The following is an 18643-nucleotide window of genomic DNA, read 5'->3' on the forward strand; positions in this document are numbered from 1 at the left end:
TATAAAATTTTAATACCTTAGAAGTTTTGTTAGAAGGAAAATAAAATTATTGAGGGAAAATTACTTTTCACAACCACCTAACTTTTCCCCAAAAGAACAAAAGAAAATTTTAATTTCTGGAAAAAATTTCATTAAATTTTTTTTAGACAAAAAATACACTCACTTTTACTCATATGGAATCTTAAACCCTCAACTTTGTAAGATAAGAGGTACCACTTCGCTTTCACATTCCACTTTTGAAACATGCAGGTGTGAAAATTAACCATAAAAGTAAAAGAAAATGAAAATGAAATGAATAAAAAGAAAACAATACAATTGCATTATATATATATATATATTTAGAACGATATGAAAAATTACTATGAACATGAAACTTACAACAAAAATAAAAAATAATAATAAAAAGGATATTATTGTAAATTTATAAATTATTCTCATCAAATCAAAATTTTCTATGTTTTTTTATTTTTATAAGAAGTTGGCTAATTATGAAAAATTATTCTCTCACATTTATTTTTTATTATTATTATTTTTTTATAATTTTTGTCTGTATTTCCAAGTTCTCTGTCATCCCAACCAATCAGTAACATTTGCACCCAATCCTCTCTCTCAGACACACACATTGAAACCGGTGGACACGCGCCAGTGAGTTTCGAAAAAATGGCGACACTGTACTCACTTCAGAGCGCCAACCTTCTTCTTAATTCTCCATTCTCTCTCTCTTCTTCTTCTTCTTCTTCTTCTTCACGCTCCACTTTCTCTCTCTTCGCTTCCACATCCAGGTCTCAATTCTCTATCTACAACTATTGTCCGCTTCTTTGCTTACGTCATTCGTTTCCTCATCCCTTTTATTTATATAATTCTTTACAATATATACACACACAAACACACACCTATGTATACTTAAATTAATTATGGTATAAACTTAACAATCTACTGTTTCTTGAGAAATTTCAGGCCCAATATGTCGTCTCAGGCTTCCATTGAATCCACGCCGTGTCTTCCTCCTCTGCCTGATAATCGCATCGTGGTGCGTTCCCCTCTCTCTCTACATATATATCTTTCTCTCTCTCTCTCTCAAACTATTTGATGCATGCGTTTATTGATTTTGGAGCAATATGAGATTCGGATTTGATGTTTTGAAATTTTTGGGCGCATGTTAGCATGATACTCAATTTGTATGTAACGCTTCGGGTGTGCAATTGGGATTGAGTTTTTCATTAGTTTTAAGCTAATTTTGCTTTGATTTGGATTCAAAGGCACGGTTTTATGCTATCAAAGGCAGTTTATATAAATTGTTTATTACATGTATATTTTGTGTGATATATCTGATGAATTGGAGGCGTATGTTAGCAGCTGGGTGTTGGTGCTGTGGTGGTGGACATCTTGGCGGCCGTGGCTGCTTATCCTAAGCCGGATGACAAGATCCGAAGCACGAGCTTGAAGGTACTCTCAACCAAGGATGGTCTGCTCTATTGTGCGCTTTTGTTACAAATATGTACTTCAATAGAAACCTGCATTTTCAATCTTCAAACTTGATTTTTGACGGTATCTTCAATGTTACTCACTTCCTAAATAGCCAGTGATTTAAATTGTAAAGACTCACATGCTACTTCGGAACTTAAATGGGTTCAATTTGGCTGATGCATTAGACTTTTTCACTACAAGGACGCTATTTCTGTTGCTTATGTTTGCGAGTTTGTGTATGTATATAAGTTTCATTTTGGGTGTGGGCTGCTATGATGAGATTTGGTTGGGGTTTACTTAACCATATTGATCAGGTCTGAGGGCTCGAGTTCACTTGGTCTTCAATCAAGCTCTTGAGCATCTACACAATATATTTGCCTTGCTTTGGAGCATGGAATGAAAACTTACCATTTGTGGTGTGTCATACATCTGAGTGTCATTGACTAAGACTCTAGGTGTGATTAAATTCTTTTCAACCTTTAAACTCCACATTTCTAAGTTGTTCCTTCGTCTCTAACATTAAGTTATTCATTGTTTGTTGGAGATTGAAGATCCTATATCAAAATTGGTACCAAAGTAAGCCAACACCATCATCTCATAGCTAAAAATATCTTGATGGAGATGAACTGATTTTCATTACGACAGCTAACATTTCATTTGGTGGACCAATTCAATATTCTAAAGAGTGAATCTATTATGAGGGTACTCTTAACTGTGAGGTCGCTCCACTCAGACGTTGTATTACAAGTCATCCTCACAGCCTTTATAATACTTGTTCAGAAGATATCATAATGAAAATTTCTCTGGCAATAGGCAACTCAACGATCAATAAATGAAGGGAATATTCTAAAAACAACAATAACGAGGAGAAAAGACAAAAAGAATAATATGGCAACAAGAGGAGAATCAGCCGATCGGGTCCTAAGATTGAAAGTTAGGTGCAACAGTGTCTACAAGTGCCACAACCCCTTTCTTTGACTAGAATTGGAACTTTCTTGTGTTCAGGTCTGTTAACAACCATCTACTGTAAAAGCTTAAGCTGTTAGAGAGGGTATAATTTAAATATTTAAATCCTTCAACGCTCCCCCTCACTTGGGGCCTTCTTTTGGTCCAACATGTGTTTCAATTTTTAATCATCAGGATGCCGGTGTGGTTTGAACACGGGACCTTGCTTGCTCTGATACCATGATAGCCACCATTTACTCTAGAAGCTTAAACTGTTAGAGATGGTGTAACATAAATATTTAAATCCTTCAACAAGATCTGACCTTTAAAAATTGATTCTTCCTGATTGAGTAGTACTTTATTTACATGATATGTAGAGTTAGAGACGAGTCCTGTTTGCGAAAATGAAGCTGGTGGGCCTAAAAACATATTATGTGTCAGATGATATGAGTTAATAAAGTACACCCTCTCTAATAGCTAAAGTTTTTGCAGTGGATAATTGTTCATTTGCTATTGCGTGGTATCAAATCTGGCATAGTCTAGATTTTATCGCCGCCTTATAATTATAATTGATGCATATTTTGGCTCAGTCATGATGAAGAATGGCCACACATGAGGAGACATGTTAGAGGCTAAAATGAATAAAGTTACACCCTCTTTAGCAATTTAAGCTTTTGGATTAGATGGATGTTAATGTGATTCACAATTATTGGGGGTGGCATGGAAAAGGGAATATGTTAATTATGTGGTCAAAATTTATCTAATCACTTCTTTTCCCTGTATTTTTTTTATAATTAATGCACTTGGAACTTATGTCCCAATTGGAACTGAATCCTGCTTCTTCAAATTGAGAAAATATGAAAAAAATTGAGAATTATTGGAGCAATATTTAGTTGAGGGGAGCCTAACCCCAAGGGTGGTTTTACAGTAAGATTTCCACCATAATGTTACTCTAGGTTACACACAATTTCCAAATTATTTGCTCTTATGGGGACTCAAACCCTCACATTCCACTTTGGGAGGTAAACGAGATACCACTAGGCTACAGACTAAAGCCTTCGATTCATTTTGTTTTGAAACAATAACGAATGTAGTGGGCCACATCAACAATTTTTATATTATTGGAATTTGTTCATCTACCATTCCTTTCCATTGAATTTGAAAAATTCTAGTGATTGGTGACTTGATGATTCAATATGGGTGTCGCGTACTTAGATTCATTTTCATCATCTGCATTGCCGTTTACCATTAATATTTGAGCAACTAGTTAACTAATTTTTGAACCATATTTCTTGATGCAAGTGGTATAACAGATTATGGATATGTTAACAATTTTAGTTATATTGACAGATTATTGTTTCATAGGTTCAAGGAGGTGGCAATGCTGGAAATGCTTTAACTTGTGCAGCTCGTTTGGGCTTAAATCCAAGGCTGATTTCCAAGGTCTTTAATTTTGCTGCTTATCTATTCTCGCGCCTATAATACCGAATCACAACATGCTAATCTATTGTTCTGTATTTATTAAAGTATGCTTCCACCATTATCATTAACTATTAGACCCATTAGAGCATGAATTGTTTTTCAAAATGATATAATTTGACTGCAATATTTTCTTAAATCATTTGAGATGTCGTTTTGAGTATATAATATTAACTAAAATTGTAACTTTTGGTATTCTGTGGATATTGAATGACATCATTTCAATTGAACTCGGAACTTATCGTTCAAACAATATCATGAATCTATCTGGCATCATTTAACAATAACAATAAGATGGCAAAATGTGGCGGTCATTTTACTTTCAAGGTTGTTGTTTTGCTTATTGGTTACTACGACTGGCACATCTGGCACGATTTTAAAGTGATGATAATTGTCCCAAAGGTTTGCAAGCGTGTTGTATTTTCTGATTTGTAATTTAGCATTTAATGTTATTTTGATAGATTCTTTATATATATATGTGCAGATTACATAAGAAATCTTAATCACAAATTGAGGAAATGGGGATCCTTGTTAGTCTTTAACATGGAAGGCCTTGGCCCACAAATTAACTAAAACTCTTTCGTATTTTTATTTTTCTCTTTTAGGCAATAAGGTTCCATAAAAGCTTTATATGTGTACACAAATTATATGTTAGGTTGCTGATGATGCACAAGGGAGAGGAATACTGGAGGAACTAGAAGCTGATGGTGTAGACACTTCTTTTCTTGTGGTAAGCTGAACATACTTTGTTAAAGGCTTAAAGCATTTATTTATGCGGATTTGATTGTTTTTACTCGAATGAACTTCAATCAATCTTTACCCATTCTTAAGTACTGCATTGCCAATAATTGGTTTGCTGACTACATGGTTCAGATGCTGTGTTGTTTAAGAATTTAAAACTCATAATTATTTCTCCCTTAATATACAATTTGAAAAAGAACTTATTGTTCTATTATTAAGTATTGCATTGCCAATTGTTGGTTTGCTGACTAAATGGTTCAGATGCTGTGTTGTTTAAGAATTTAAAACTCATAATTATTTTTCCCTTCACATACAATTTGAAAACGACTTATTGCTCTATTATGTATGTTATAGCATGTGGTCCACATGCACCTAATCTACTGGTGCTTCACTCATCGAATCAGTATTTACTGGGTAACATATACATAATTGATACTTTTTTTTGTGATAAGTAACATATACATAATTGATACTTTGGCCAAGTATTTACATTTGACGCATCTATGTTTTCAAATACTTTAAAAACAAGACTCAAAATAAGGTTATACAATTGTTGTCTTCTTGATGGGATAAGGCAACTTAGCATGATCAACATGTGTACTCCACTTTAGATTATGCTAGAAAGTACTTCTCACTCTTGCAAAAGATGTAATTGTTTGCACTAGGCTATTTACCTTGCATATGGTGATTGTGTTTTGAATGGCATCGCTTGAAACTTGTCAAAAGGGTACTCTTTCTATTTTAAAATATTTTCTGCACCTGAAAGAATGAAATGCTTCATGGAACTAAGTTTATGATTCAATTGGAAAGACATAATTACTTACTCTTTTTTGTTGGTAATTGTTTAAGTTTTTTCTCTACCATAATTACAAGTTCTCTGATCTATGACGGAAGCAGATGAATTCTATCCTCATTAATGAAGATGAGAAGTTCTTAAAAACCAAAAAAGGGGCACTATATCTTTTGTAATTGATGTGGGATTAACAAGATAAAAGCTACATCTCGCCAGTAACCAGGATCTATATTCAAGGCAACAAATTTTATTACTTCTTTTATGGATCAATGTATGCTTTTCTTGGTTATTTTTCTTTCTTCTTGATTAAATCCTGCTCATCTTTGACCACTTTTCCCTAATCATTCTCAAGTCTCAACATTCCTTCTCAAGGCCAAAGATACCCCTCCTCTTTGCATAGTTCTGTAGTTACTGTTGTATTGCATATTTGAATATGTATGAAACCTCAAGCAAGTACACGTTATCAAAATTCAGTACCTCCTACAGAATTTTTTGAGTAAGAAAACACCTCAATTCTCTATGTTGCTACATTGTTTTTCCATAATGGGGTGCTTGAAGTACTTATTATAATTTCATAACTTTATGTGTATATTCTTATTTTCTCCTTTCTTGACTCGATTCATTTTGTTTCCAGGTTTCAAAGGAGGGAAATTCGCCTTTTACCTATGTCATTGTTGACAATCAAATGTGAGGGTCTTTTGCTTATCCTGTTTCCCCTTGGGTGATTGCGATCAAAACATAGATATAATCTAATAAGTATTGTTTTTCATTAAATCTATAATTGAATTATTATTTTGTAGATGTGATGACAATTTTAAAAACTGATCATAGTGTGAAGTTGGTCAAGTATAACCCACTGTCTAGTGGTTCGGGACAAATTTTATGATTTACCTGTATTTGTTTTATGGCTTCCTTGTATGACGTTTACTTTTTCTTTTTCCCAAAAGGTATTATGATGTATACCTTGATGTCTTTGTGGTGGTCCTAGTGGAAAGCTCCATAAGATTTTAGTTGTAATTTTGATTTGAAACTAATGTAGTGTACTTTATCTACTTTGGTTTCTGATTTTCATTAATACTTAAAACCGAGTTTCGAGATCCTACTTGCAATTATGTTTTGAAACTAATGTAATTCACTTCAACTACTACTTTTTCTTATTCTTCTTCTTTTTTTGTCCCTGAGTTTTTTCTGATAGTAGCTTGTGGACTTGTGAGAGCTTGTTTCTTTTTTTTCTTTTTATTTTTTCCCCCCTTTTTTTGGGTGGTGGTTGTCAGTCGTCTTTTATCATTGAAAGAACAATGAAACAGGAAAAGAATCAAATGAACAGAGATCATCTTTCCTTTCTTGTACAAAAAAAAAGTGTCTTCTCTATTGGTTGATTTCCTACATATTTCTGCTCCGCACAAAGCAATTTGATGGGCAAAGAGCAACTTTATTATATTATTTTATGATTTGTAACATATGACATTTGAAAATTTCATGAAAGAGTTTGTATTATATATTTTTGTAAATGTTAATGGTCTTCAGAAGGTATTTAAGGAACTAGCTGAAAAATAGGATTTTTCCACTTCCTTCTTCATAATCATCATTAATATTAGTACATATACAACACTCAAAATCTATCTTTTAATATAATTCTCAAACATACAGATCTGCTTTTTATGTTCCATATGTTGGAGAATAAATCATGTATGCATTTCAGGAAAACTCGCACTTGTATTCACACTCCAGGATCCCCTCCTATGATACCTTCTGAGCTTTCCATCTCAAATTTGATATCAGCCTTGGACAGAGCACAACTCGTCTATTTTGATGTAAGGTTGCCTGAAACGGCTTTAGTAGTTGCACAGGAGGTAATTGTCATTTGATTTTTTCTTTAGGGACTAGATAGATTTGTTCTTAAATTGGTTAAGCCACCTATGGTTGACAAACTAAACTGAATCCAATACTTTGCCACTGTGCTGACAAGGCATAATAATAATCCATATCAACACATTGCATATTGTCAAACTATGCATAAATATATAAGCTGAGCTAGGGTGTGACCTGGGGTACTGTGATGCTTCACAATTTTCACCTGAATGTGCTAATTAAGTACCTTTGCTTTAGTTGAAGTATATGGTACCAAAGGTCATACTGGCAACCACCTGCCTTTTGTAAGTGAAGACATTGCACTTCTTTCCTCCATAAAAAATCATATATTCATTTATACTCTCTCTATCTCTTTGCATCCAAAATTCTGGCACTTCTTGATTTCTCAGTACTCAACTTTTTGTAGCTAACATTGTCATTTTACTTCTTTTCATCATTGTCCTGCATGTTACCATGACATAAATATGATGCAAGCGTAATATCTCATACTAGCAATTACATCCTTGAATATAAAAGCAATATGGACAAAATGGTAGTAAACAGTATCTCTTCAATTCTTCCAGTACAGGCAAAACGCAAGAGTATACCTATTTTAGTGGATGCAGAAAAGAAAAGGGAAGGGTTGGACGATCTTCTAAATTTTTCAGACTATGTTGTATGCTCGGAAAAATTTCCACAGGTAAGCTATCTTTCTGATTATATACTGTCAATGTTTTTCTTTTAATTTGTTATAATTCATAAGTTCCAAAGATCCACCTCACTTTAACAGAAAAAGTGTTTTATGACCAAAAAAAAATGTAGATTGTGTATTAAAGAAAATTAACTGAAAAACAAGGTTGACACCTTCTTTACTAGAGTTTATTGGTTCACATTGAGGTGAATACCATCAAATTTATGCTTCTTTTTTGCTTGTGTTCCTCATTTTTTGCTTGTATCTTTAAATTGTTGTTTTAATGCTTTTAATGAAGATGAGAACTCAATGAGATACATGGCATACCACTATAGATTAATACCAGTACAGTATATGCTGCTTTTCTATGTTCTTCCTTGTTAATTTATTAACCTAATGAGATTGAGGTTTCACCCTTCAAAAAAAGCCTCAATTACTATTGTACTGTTTTTGGCAGGACGATTATTGGCACTCTAACTGAGAGGTTTTTCAATCATGAATAACACGGAACATTAAAGCATTTTGAAGTATTTTTTTTTCGAAAATTACTTCAAATTGTGTTAATGTTCCATATTATTCATGATTGAAAAACCTCTCATTTACACAATTTGAAGTATAGTTCACGAACTTTATTTGTAAAAAATTAAAATAGGGATGTGAATAATAAAGTTTAGTTGGGAACATACTAACGATGTGGTTATTCGCTATCATCAAGTAGTTTAGTTTTATGTATTTATTATTGACCCATGCATATTCTAATCTTAATATTTTACCAAACAATCCTTTAGTTGTAGTCTCCAGCAGAGTTATTTTTGCACTATTGTGGCAAGAATTAGAAAAATAGTAAAGGAACTGATTTTTTGGTTGGAAGTGCAGCAAGCAAATGAACAAACAACTTAACAAGTAGAAAAGAATCAGGTAGTGAGAGCACATGGTCCAATCAATGACAATTATGCAAACTATTGTAGTCTACCAACATCACATCATCTCTCCCCTAAGAGGCAGTGGGTGTGGTTGGAGGAAATAAAGCCTTGTGGTTTGGGGGATGATCTTTGAGTGCATCTTGCAGCGAAGAAAAATAAGCATGGGGCTTTTAGTAAAATTGCATGTTAATATATCTTCGTATTATGTTCAGCCCCATTCACAGTTGGTGAAGACTTTGTGCAATAGTGGATATGTTTGTTTGACTACAAATTTTATGGAACGTGAAACTAATTTTTGGATCTTCCATATTCTGGCACTGCAAGATGTCATCCATCCTTCAAACTGCAAACATTTTGTGTTGAAGTTCCCTGTGCATGACTAATATAGTTATTATGTAGTCAGAGAAACATTTTTTTCTTGTAGTTTCATGTTCATTTTGATAATTTAAATTGACTAGTATAGCCACTACATTTGCTGCTTAATTCCGGATTTTTAGATAATGAATATAAGAGACATGTTTGTGCACTTGTTGTCTGTCAGGCATGGACTGAAGCGCCATCTGTTCCGAGTGCACTTATTTCCATGCTTTTGAAGTTGCCAAATATTAAATTTGTGATTGTGACCTTAGGCGAAGATGGCTGCATAATGCTTGAGAGAAGTGTAACTGGTCTGTATACAATTCCCAATTATTATTTTGATTTTTTAAATTTCAAAAGAAAATGGAAGAATGGACAAAAACTAGAAAATCTTGGTCTATTTATTTTCTTTAATAATCATAGCTTTTCATTGGAGCGTACCTTTAGCAGAGATTGATCAGTCTGAAGAAATGGATGTAGATAGTTTATTAGAATCGCTGAAGCAGAGAATGGACAATAGCAAATCCATGCCAGCATGCATTTCATCGGTAATTCCCCTTCTGCCTGACAGATTCACTAGCTGTGTTATCCACAAGCTTATTTCTCTATTCCATGTGTGTTGTATAATATGTATGGACATATACTCTTTGGGGAAGATTATCTCAGGCTTTTAGCACTTTGCATCTGTGGTAGTCAAAATGAATCGCTGTTGATGTGTTGGTTACCTAGACCTAATTACCTTATCTAATCTTCTGTGGACCGAAAAAAACAACTGAATTTTGAATCTTTAATTATAGGACTGGTACTGACTGGCAACTTTCTTTCATTTCCAAGCCTTGCTTTGAGAATTTGACATAATCAAAGTCTCTCAACACTTGTTCCTGTTTAGAACTGGATTATTGTAGGAAATCAGCGTATGGTTATTTTAAACAGAACAGAGAAGATTTTACTAAGGTGGTTGGTTTGATCACCTCAAAATCATAATGATTGTTGCAATACAGTTTTACATATGTTGGATGCCAATCAATATGAATTTCAAAGCAAGAAATTTTTGTTTAGGTTTGATTTGGATTTTTTGATTTTGCTTTATTTCTACTTAAATCCTTGTAGACGGTGACAAAATTGCGAGGAGATGGGGTTGGAACTGTGAGTGGGAGATTATTAGTTGGAACGGCTGAGAAGATACCAGCCTCAGAACTTATTGATACAACAGGTGCTGGAGATGCATTTATTGGGGCCGTTCTGTATGGTATGTGAAACCATTCATAGCCTGCTGTCCATTTCTATTGCCTGGGTGGTTTAGCTCCTTTGCAAATCAGTTATTTACTTGTTCAACTTCTACTTTTTCATGTCTTTGGAATGGGAGATTATTGTTGCATGTTATTGAAGAGAATGTTATATTCTTTTGGAAATCATAGCAAGCTTGTAGATGTCATTGACAATCACCGGAGCAACATTTTCTTTTTTTACATTTAATCCAACCTTAAGAGATTTCTGGGCTCTTATCTTTCTAGACTCGTAATTGGCCTCTGACTTGGAAAGGATATTAGTTCAGTTAAAGCCACTTCAACCTCAGGTCAATACCTGTGACTAAACGATTTATTTTAGAAATTCTCAGAATTGGTTGAAATCCAAGCAAATGAGGAATGATCATTTAGGTCACTCAATGTACTTGGCCAATCCAGGTTTTGAAATTTTGATTGGCGCCAGAGTTGAATTTCAACCGCCCAAGCATACTATATAGTGTCACAAATCCAGATCAAAAGCTTTTTTAAGCGTAGTGGTGAAGAAAACTTTGGTGTTGCATATCAAATGTGCTTGTTTCAGTTTTTTAGGAAAATTGTAATTGGTTTCGCACCTGGATATAGCAGAGAATTCACATCACCATACCATTAATTATCTACCGCAGGTAGTTTTCCTTTTACTTCTCTACTCTTTCCTCTCCATTTTTTCCCTCCCTTTTCTGTTAGCAATTATGCTTTAGTTTAGCTATCCCATCATTTTCTTCTTATTTTTTTTTTTTTTTTTTTTATAAGTGCCCATCATTTTTTTAGTTGCAAGTATAGTTTGCCATCCACATTGTGTAGCATCTTGTCACCTATATTAGTTCTTCCACCATTACATGTAAATTATACCTACAATCACTTGTCATGATACCCACAGCAGTTTTTTTTTTTTTTTTTTGTCTGAATTTATGGTTCATGTTTTGTATGATACATTTTTGTGGCTGGTTCCATTGATGTGATCCGTACTCACTCTTGTTCTGCATTTTTTTTGTAGCTATTTGTGCCGACATGCCACCAGAAAAAATGTTGCCGTTGGCTGCTCAAGTGGTTAGTAAGCTTGTTTATGCTACTAAGTAACAAATTTACTTAAGAAAGAGGCTTGAAAAGGTGCAATACAAAACTGTTGATGACCTTGTCTGTGTGGGATGATTGCAGGCAGCTGCTAGCTGTAGAGCTCTGGGAGCCCGAACTGGTCTTCCTCGTCGCACTGATCCTCGCCTGGCTTCCTTTTTACATTAAAGTTCCCAAACGACAGCCACTCAACTGGTGCGGTGAGCAAGAAACGTGGCATTTCCTTTAAGTCGAGCCTTTTGATCTCCATTGTCTGCATTAGTGTTTTCTGGACTTCTACTCTATATTTCTTTTGTCGTGAAAATGATTTGGCAATTGTGAGCAACAGACGGTTCAATAAGTGGCGGTGAAAATGCCAAGTTTTATAATCGAGGACAGAAAATGGGGCACTTTTTAACCTCTTCATTTTTGTATGAATGTACCAAAAAAAGGGATAATATGTCATTTCTCCTGCAATGATTTGTTTATTCACCTAGGCAAAAACTCAATGACACTTGACTCTGGTTTTTTTTTTTTTCTTTTTTTTTTTTTTTTTTAAGATTCACTTTTGAAAAAGTTTTAAGTTCTATAACACAAATTATCCAGATTGGGAAATGAGAATGAAATAGAACACAGATTTCTATCTGAAATCAGATAAATGGATCTATATAAGCAAAAACTAACGAATTTTGAATGATGATGTTCCCAAATTAATGTACAACACTATGTGTTTGTGTGTGTGTGTATGTAAAGGACTAAGCCAACTAAAACTAGAAAAACATCCGATTGTATCCATGCATACTAAGATGGAGAAACTGAGAAACATAAAAGTACATTAAGCCAGAGAATAGGTAAATATGATATAGATACAAATCGACAAAAAGACTGGCCAACAATATGAAGAAGACAGCAATTAAAAACCCCAAACTAACCCTCCTCCTACATATAAATATCTGACTCATGTCTACAACATGCTATCAGCTTTTGTGGGCAGCCTCTTGAAGAAACTCACAGGTGGAGAAGGCAACTTGCTCCTGAACCTGGGTGGCCTCAGAAAATACAACCCCCACAGAGCCACCACCCACCTAATTGGCACCAAATAGAACCCAAATGCGGCAAACAAGCAAAGGATCACATATATGAATGTGGCTCTTGGGTCACGCCAGCTTAGCAATGCTTGGAACCTTTCACCTTGAGTCGCCATGTCCCCCACCACCGTCTGAACCCTCCCGGCCACGCTTCTCAGCCGGTCATACCTCATCCGGACAGTGTCTGCACTTCGACTCGTGGGGAACGAGTCAAATTCCTCGTCCAATTCGTCCGGCTGAACACCGTCGGCGTAGGACAGCCGAGTGTCCATGTGAGGTGGGTGCCGGGGGCGTGACCTATACCGCCAAATCCCCACCAATGCCATAGACAGCAATACAAAAGGGATTATGAACTCCGGGACTAACACAAGCACAATGAAGACAATGACAAACAAGGTTGAGTACACTGGCTTATGCCAATTGCGCATAGCCTCCACCAAACGGCCAGTGGCAACTACACCAGCTAGCACATTCATGAGCCTAAAGAAGTTGGCCTTGCTCTTCCTCATGCTCCACATATGTGAGTCATGATCAAGCATGTACTCCACCACTTCTCGCCCCAACGGTGGCTCTGCCCGGCTTAGCCGGGAAGCCACCACATTCATGGCCTGGTACCTCAGGCTGTCTAGTTGGTTCACTGATAAAGGATGCACATAATGCATCTTTGGTAGTAAAGGCATAGCATACATATGCAGCATGTTAACCATGTTAGCACACGAAAACCGGACCGCCAAGTGAAGCTCCCCCATTTTCTTCACCCCTGAAGGGTGTAACATGAGGAGGGGATATGAGTGAGTGTAAACCCTATCTGATTCAAGGGTGGACAGCCTGATTCTGACTTTGCCAACGCGAGAGTCCCGGGCTCCGGCCACACTGGCTGTGTTATTATCAACACGGCTATTGTCAAACACCCCAATTGTAATGACTGTGCAGGGATCAAAAACCTCCCATGTGTACTGCTCGTTCCATTTCGGCGACAAGCTGTCCACCACAGTGCGCGTTCGCACCCATTTCTGGCCATACTTGGCGACACAATAGGCGTCTGTGGTGCCTCCTTTGCCTTCTTTAAGCTTCATTGGCATGAGATTGGTTGCACCCAAAATGCCCATTTCAAGCACCCCAATGTGGGGCTTCCAGAGCTGTTTCGCAGTTGGCCTAACATCGCTGCTATACATTGTGGCCTCATCGAGCACATGGTAGCCTCCTTCGAGGGAGGCCCTGAGATGAACCCGAGACCCGAATCTCACCACAGCCTTGGATTCAGAACCATTGTTGAGGCCAATGTCAAGGTTGAACCACCTAGAATTCCCCTGCTTTCCGTCTAGTCGCCTTTCTATCGCGGTCACCGGAATCAAAACCCTCCCTAAAACCTCATCACGGTTCGGGGCAATACGATCCTCAACCGAGACCAACAAGTAATCCTCAAATGGCTCTGCAACCACAAATACCAAATCCTCATTCCAAATGGGGTTTGACAGGCTCCGGTTTGGCGTTGCCGGAGCAGTTCTGGTTCTCAAAACCTGGTTTCCGACCTGGGCTTTCCCCGAAAGCTCGGGGTATCGCATCATCGCTGAACCCTTCTCCCCCATGACGATGTCTTGAGCTTCAATGATGGAAACTCTCAAGTACCATAGCTTTGGGGATAAATAGACCTTGGACTTGATAGAACAGAGACCATCCAAATGCACATTGGCTGCCTTCGAATGCCATGCTTCGGCAAAGGCCTCGTCGGCCTGAGTTCCGAACCACACCGACACCATGGCTTCGCCGCCTTTCGCCTTGTCGCCTTTTTTGTCCTCCATTCTATACCACTGTGGCGCCAATTGACTGTCCGGTGGAACCCTTTTGGGGACTTCACTCAAATCGAACCAAACACGGCCTAAAAACTCTTCCTTGTCCTTCTCTTTCACCAAAATTTCCACCACTGATGACTGAATAGAGTCTTTAGAGAAAGCAAACACATTGTCCCATTCGGCATGATTGGAGCTAACCACCTTCGAAATTCCTCTGTAATTTCCAAGTTTTACCTCTGCAATCACTTCATTTCCACCAAACACAGGAATTTCACGAGCCTTCATAACCCTAACATACAGATACTGCATTTGCTCAACAAGGTCATAGGTTGAGCTGGTTTTGTCCTTGCTCAGAGGACCACCACCCAGATGAGGACTCGTCTCTTTAAGCGAAAACTCGCTCGACCCATTTGAGTAGACACCAAACCCACCACCGTGGCCGCCTCCACCGCCGGTGGCGCCGCCGTTGACGGCGGAGATGGCCGGATTGTGCCCTGTTGTGACCACAACAGGCTTCATATCACCTGGGTTCGAATCTATAGGCTTTGAATGCTGTTGGATTTGGTGGGTTTGCTTGTTTTCTTGCCCCAACTGTTGCTGAACCGCCATAGTCGTCCCTTGCTGCAATTTCTTGTTCTTCTTCGAAAAAGCCGAGGAAGACGAGCCAGAGACCAACCCACCACCGCCGCCGCCGCCGCCATTGATGACTTCTTTAACTTGCTCTCTCGTAGATAGATACAGCTTCAAGATAATCTCTCCTCGGATGTGAGAAAACAAGCTTCTTTTGTCCAGGGTGTAGGATTGTGGCTGCTCTTCGCCTTGTCTGGCAATGCTGGACCCTGAAACCCTAACTTTACCCAGAAAGTTCCGGCTGTTGTTCGACCTCTTCTCGTTGAAGACGTTCACTTCTATGGTTCTGTACGGAAGATCGGCGACGTCTTTGACATGGAAGACGAGCTTTTCGTTCCAAACTGGGTTGAGGTCCTTGTACTTGACCTGGGTTCTGAGTCTCTGGTTCTCGAACTCAACCTCTACAAATGGTGAAGACGAGCCCTCGCCGTCTTTGGGCATCAAGTTGTGCGCTCCGACCACCTCCACCACCAGCTTTTCTTTGTTGTTGTTGTTCATTTTTGGTCTTTCTCTCTCTACAGAAAAACAGAGAGAGAGAGATATGGGTTTGGAGAGGTTTTAAAGAGAGAATGGCGTGACTTAAGAGAACTTTAAAACAGGGGAGTTGATAGGAGACAACAGAGCATGTTATGAGGTTTTAGAGAGAGAAACAGCAGGGAGTGTAGATAGAGAAGATAGGGATTGAGAAGCAGGTTTGAGAGAGAAAGAAGATATGGATTGAGATGTAACTTAAAATAGGTGTCCAGAGAAAGAGACAGCAGAGGGAGTGTGTGTGTGTGACTGTGTGAGAGAGAGAATTCATATACTACGTATTTCGTTCTGTTTGGATTGAGTAAGAAGAGGGAAGCACACAGTTCATATTTCCATGTATGTTTTGGCGCGTCTAGCCACGCCCCAATCTAAATGCGAGGTCCAACTTGGCATATTGTTTAAAAGAAGTGACCAACTCATAAATTTATTTTAGAGAAAAAAAACCATAAATGATGATGATAAAGGTAAATTTATTTTTTGAACCAAATAATAAATGTCATAAATATTGATGGTTGAAAATCTTATTTAATAGATTTTAAATGTTCTTAAATAATTATTATTTTTCAAATGTGAATCCCCATTTACTTAAAAATATTAATAAATTTATATTTTATTTTTTAGTATTAGCATTTTACATTATTAGTGTGTCACTAGTTGATTTTAGAGAGTATAAATGTATTATAAACGAAAGTTTTGTTTGCCTCACAAAAAATTGGGTTGAAAAAGGTTTGATTTAATTTTAAAATAGTTAACATTACACACTGCTCTTAAGTAAAATTGAATTGATTCACATCAACCATATGCACTTACGTAACGGATGAGCGTGTATCCATTTTATCCAAAAATTAAAGTCATTTGGTAATGTTGCATATCCATTCATTTATACATATTCATTTTTTCATTCAGATTCGATGTGGGACAAAATTCCACTGATAACATTTTCTCCCACCTGAACTCGCAACAGCTTTATTGGGTGCTTGAACCACCCTGCCTACCTAGGGTGAAAGCTCGGACGCCCTTTGAGCCGGGCAATTGGCATGACACCGGATCAAAGATTAAGTCTGCTTTTGATACCAACTGTAATGAATAGGCGCTTGCTTATTTACCCAAAAGCTTAAACTATTGGATAGTGTTACGTACCGACTGATTTATACCCATTCATTTTCCCATTCAGATCCAATGTAGGACAAGCTCCCACTTGTAACAACTATGGTGTACAAGACGGACCGAGTTAAAAGGATATTATTTGAATCCTTTAAAATACTTGTAAACATATGCAACTTGTATAACTACAATCAAACCTTTTTCCAATTATTTGAGATTAGTTACGTTAATCACATGTTTTCGTTAAACAGTGCATGTCATAAAGAAAGTAATTAAATATCATACTACGGAAACTAATTACCGAGATTTAATAATAAAAAACCTTGAACTATTGGGGTATTGCAACTATCCCCTGAACTACAAAAAAATCCTACAAAACTATGAATTTGTTGCAATTTAGTCCATAACCAAAGATTTCGGTACGTGAAAAGCCAAAAGACTATTGTACCCTTATTAAAACGACACAGTTTAAGGCAAAGGAAATCTTCACTTGATGATGTGAAAAGGGCAGTCTAAAGGACCAATGAAAAGTGAACAAGAGAACAATTATGATAAGGTATCAGATATATCCCCTCAACCACACAATCGATCCAACCCAGTGGCGCCATTTTCTGTCTTCATCAACAGCTAGCAGTTGCAGAGCTCTGCAACTCCTCTCTTGCTAAAGCGTGACTAAAAACCTTAACACCTCTCTTGCTACAAGTGTGCAAGCCTATATGAATAATTCTCTTACCCTAAATAATTGATTAAAACAATTTCTGAGTTGAGTTTGTAGATGATTTAAGATGATTTCTTTATTAGTTTAACCATTGTTGTTGTTTTCTTAGTTTTCATAAAGCATGTATTCATTTTGAAAGGATTCGAGTCAAAAGATGATATATATATATATATATATATATATATATATATATATCAACCCACACCCTTCTACTGCACTTAAAATATAGCCTCCCAGGATTATCTGCGAACTCATAAATTAATACAGAAGCTCTCTGGCCACACCAACACCTCTTATTCATGATTGGAAACACAGCATTGTCCATTATGAAGACCTTCAAAAAATTATTACAGATTATGAAAAAAAAAATTACGAGAACTATATGTACACGATCTCTATTTATGTGGTTATACTCGTCTATATATATATATAAACTTACACCCGCATAGACTTAAATAGAGAGAGAGGATTACCGGCACTATAGTCGATTAAGATCTAAAAGTCACAGAGAGGAGTAGACCACGACAAATAGAGAGAGAGTGATTAATTGACCACGAACTGATGGCGCGAGAGATAGAGGATTCACCACGAACTGATAATCATATGGATTGAAAGGTATGAGGAATCAATTTAGGGGTTTTCTGAAATCAGGCTAGGGTGTTAACAGTTGGGTGTATATAGGGTGTGATAAGGTGTGTTTGGCTGCAACGATCATAACAAGGGCAAATTGGTCCTTTCATATTTGTAAGGGCATTATTGTCCATTAAAATAAATTCCTATATCACGTGACACACACATGCTAAAATTAAAGTCCTTTTTGGCCGGATTATTGCCGGAGGGGGCAATCTGTAACAAATTTGACTAATTTAGGAGGTTTTATGCATTATTTGTAGTTCGGGGATTGTTTGCATGTTTACCAATAGTTTTTTGCATTTTACCCAAAAAAAATATTTGCAAAAATAACATGTTTTATGAGTTCACAGCAAAGCTAAATGCGTTAAAAAATATTAAACCCAAATCATTTGAAACTTAATTTTTTTAATATTTTAACTAAATGGTGTGGGACTCGCCAATAGGTGAGCCCAGACAAGGCCCACACAAAAATAAATAATTAAAAAAAAAAAAATTGCAAACTCACCATTGGCAACAAAAAGGACGACCCCACTTTGACACTATAAAAAGTGGGTTTGGACTGG

At 36.8% G+C, this 18643-nt stretch overlaps 2 protein-coding genes across 5 annotated transcripts; one reads left to right on the top strand and one right to left on the bottom strand.

Moving 5' to 3' along the window:
• Positions 1 to 581: 581 nt before the first annotated feature.
• LOC132306704 (uncharacterized) lies at positions 582 to 12124 on the top strand. Of its 4 annotated transcripts, none has more exons than XM_059804221.1 (13): positions 583 to 782; positions 958 to 1030; positions 1357 to 1446; positions 3778 to 3855; positions 4547 to 4621; positions 6060 to 6112; positions 7128 to 7278; positions 7866 to 7976; positions 9432 to 9558; positions 9671 to 9795; positions 10358 to 10496; positions 11528 to 11580; positions 11689 to 12124. In XM_059804221.1, exons 1-13 carry the CDS (start codon positions 661 to 663, stop codon positions 11770 to 11772), a joined length of 1281 nt encoding a protein of 426 aa, XP_059660204.1. In that variant the 5' UTR covers positions 583 to 660; the 3' UTR covers positions 11773 to 12124. The 4 variants fall into 4 exon arrangements, with proteins under 4 accessions (XP_059660208.1, XP_059660204.1, XP_059660206.1 ...); XM_059804223.1 differs by having other exon boundaries at positions 9695 to 9795; XM_059804224.1 differs by having other exon boundaries at positions 584 to 782; positions 9698 to 9795.
• A 275-nt stretch (positions 12125 to 12399) lies between these two features.
• Positions 12400 to 18094, bottom strand: LOC132306703 (multiple C2 domain and transmembrane region protein 10). Its single transcript, XM_059804220.1, has 2 exons — positions 17921 to 18094; positions 12400 to 17781 (listed from the first exon to the last, which is right to left on the bottom strand). The coding sequence occupies exon 2, from the start codon at positions 15590 to 15592 to the stop codon at positions 12548 to 12550; it is 3045 nt and encodes a 1014-aa protein (XP_059660203.1). The 5' UTR covers positions 15593 to 17781; positions 17921 to 18094; the 3' UTR covers positions 12400 to 12547.
• Between the last annotated feature and the right edge of the window lie 549 nt (positions 18095 to 18643).

This window comes from Cornus florida, unplaced genomic scaffold (genome assembly GCF_030987335.1).
Source record: "Cornus florida cultivar Cherokee Brave unplaced genomic scaffold, ASM3098733v1 CherokeeBrave_3.0.0_Hap2_Chr05, whole genome shotgun sequence".
Lineage (NCBI taxonomy): Eukaryota > Viridiplantae > Streptophyta > Magnoliopsida > Cornales > Cornaceae > Cornus > Cornus florida.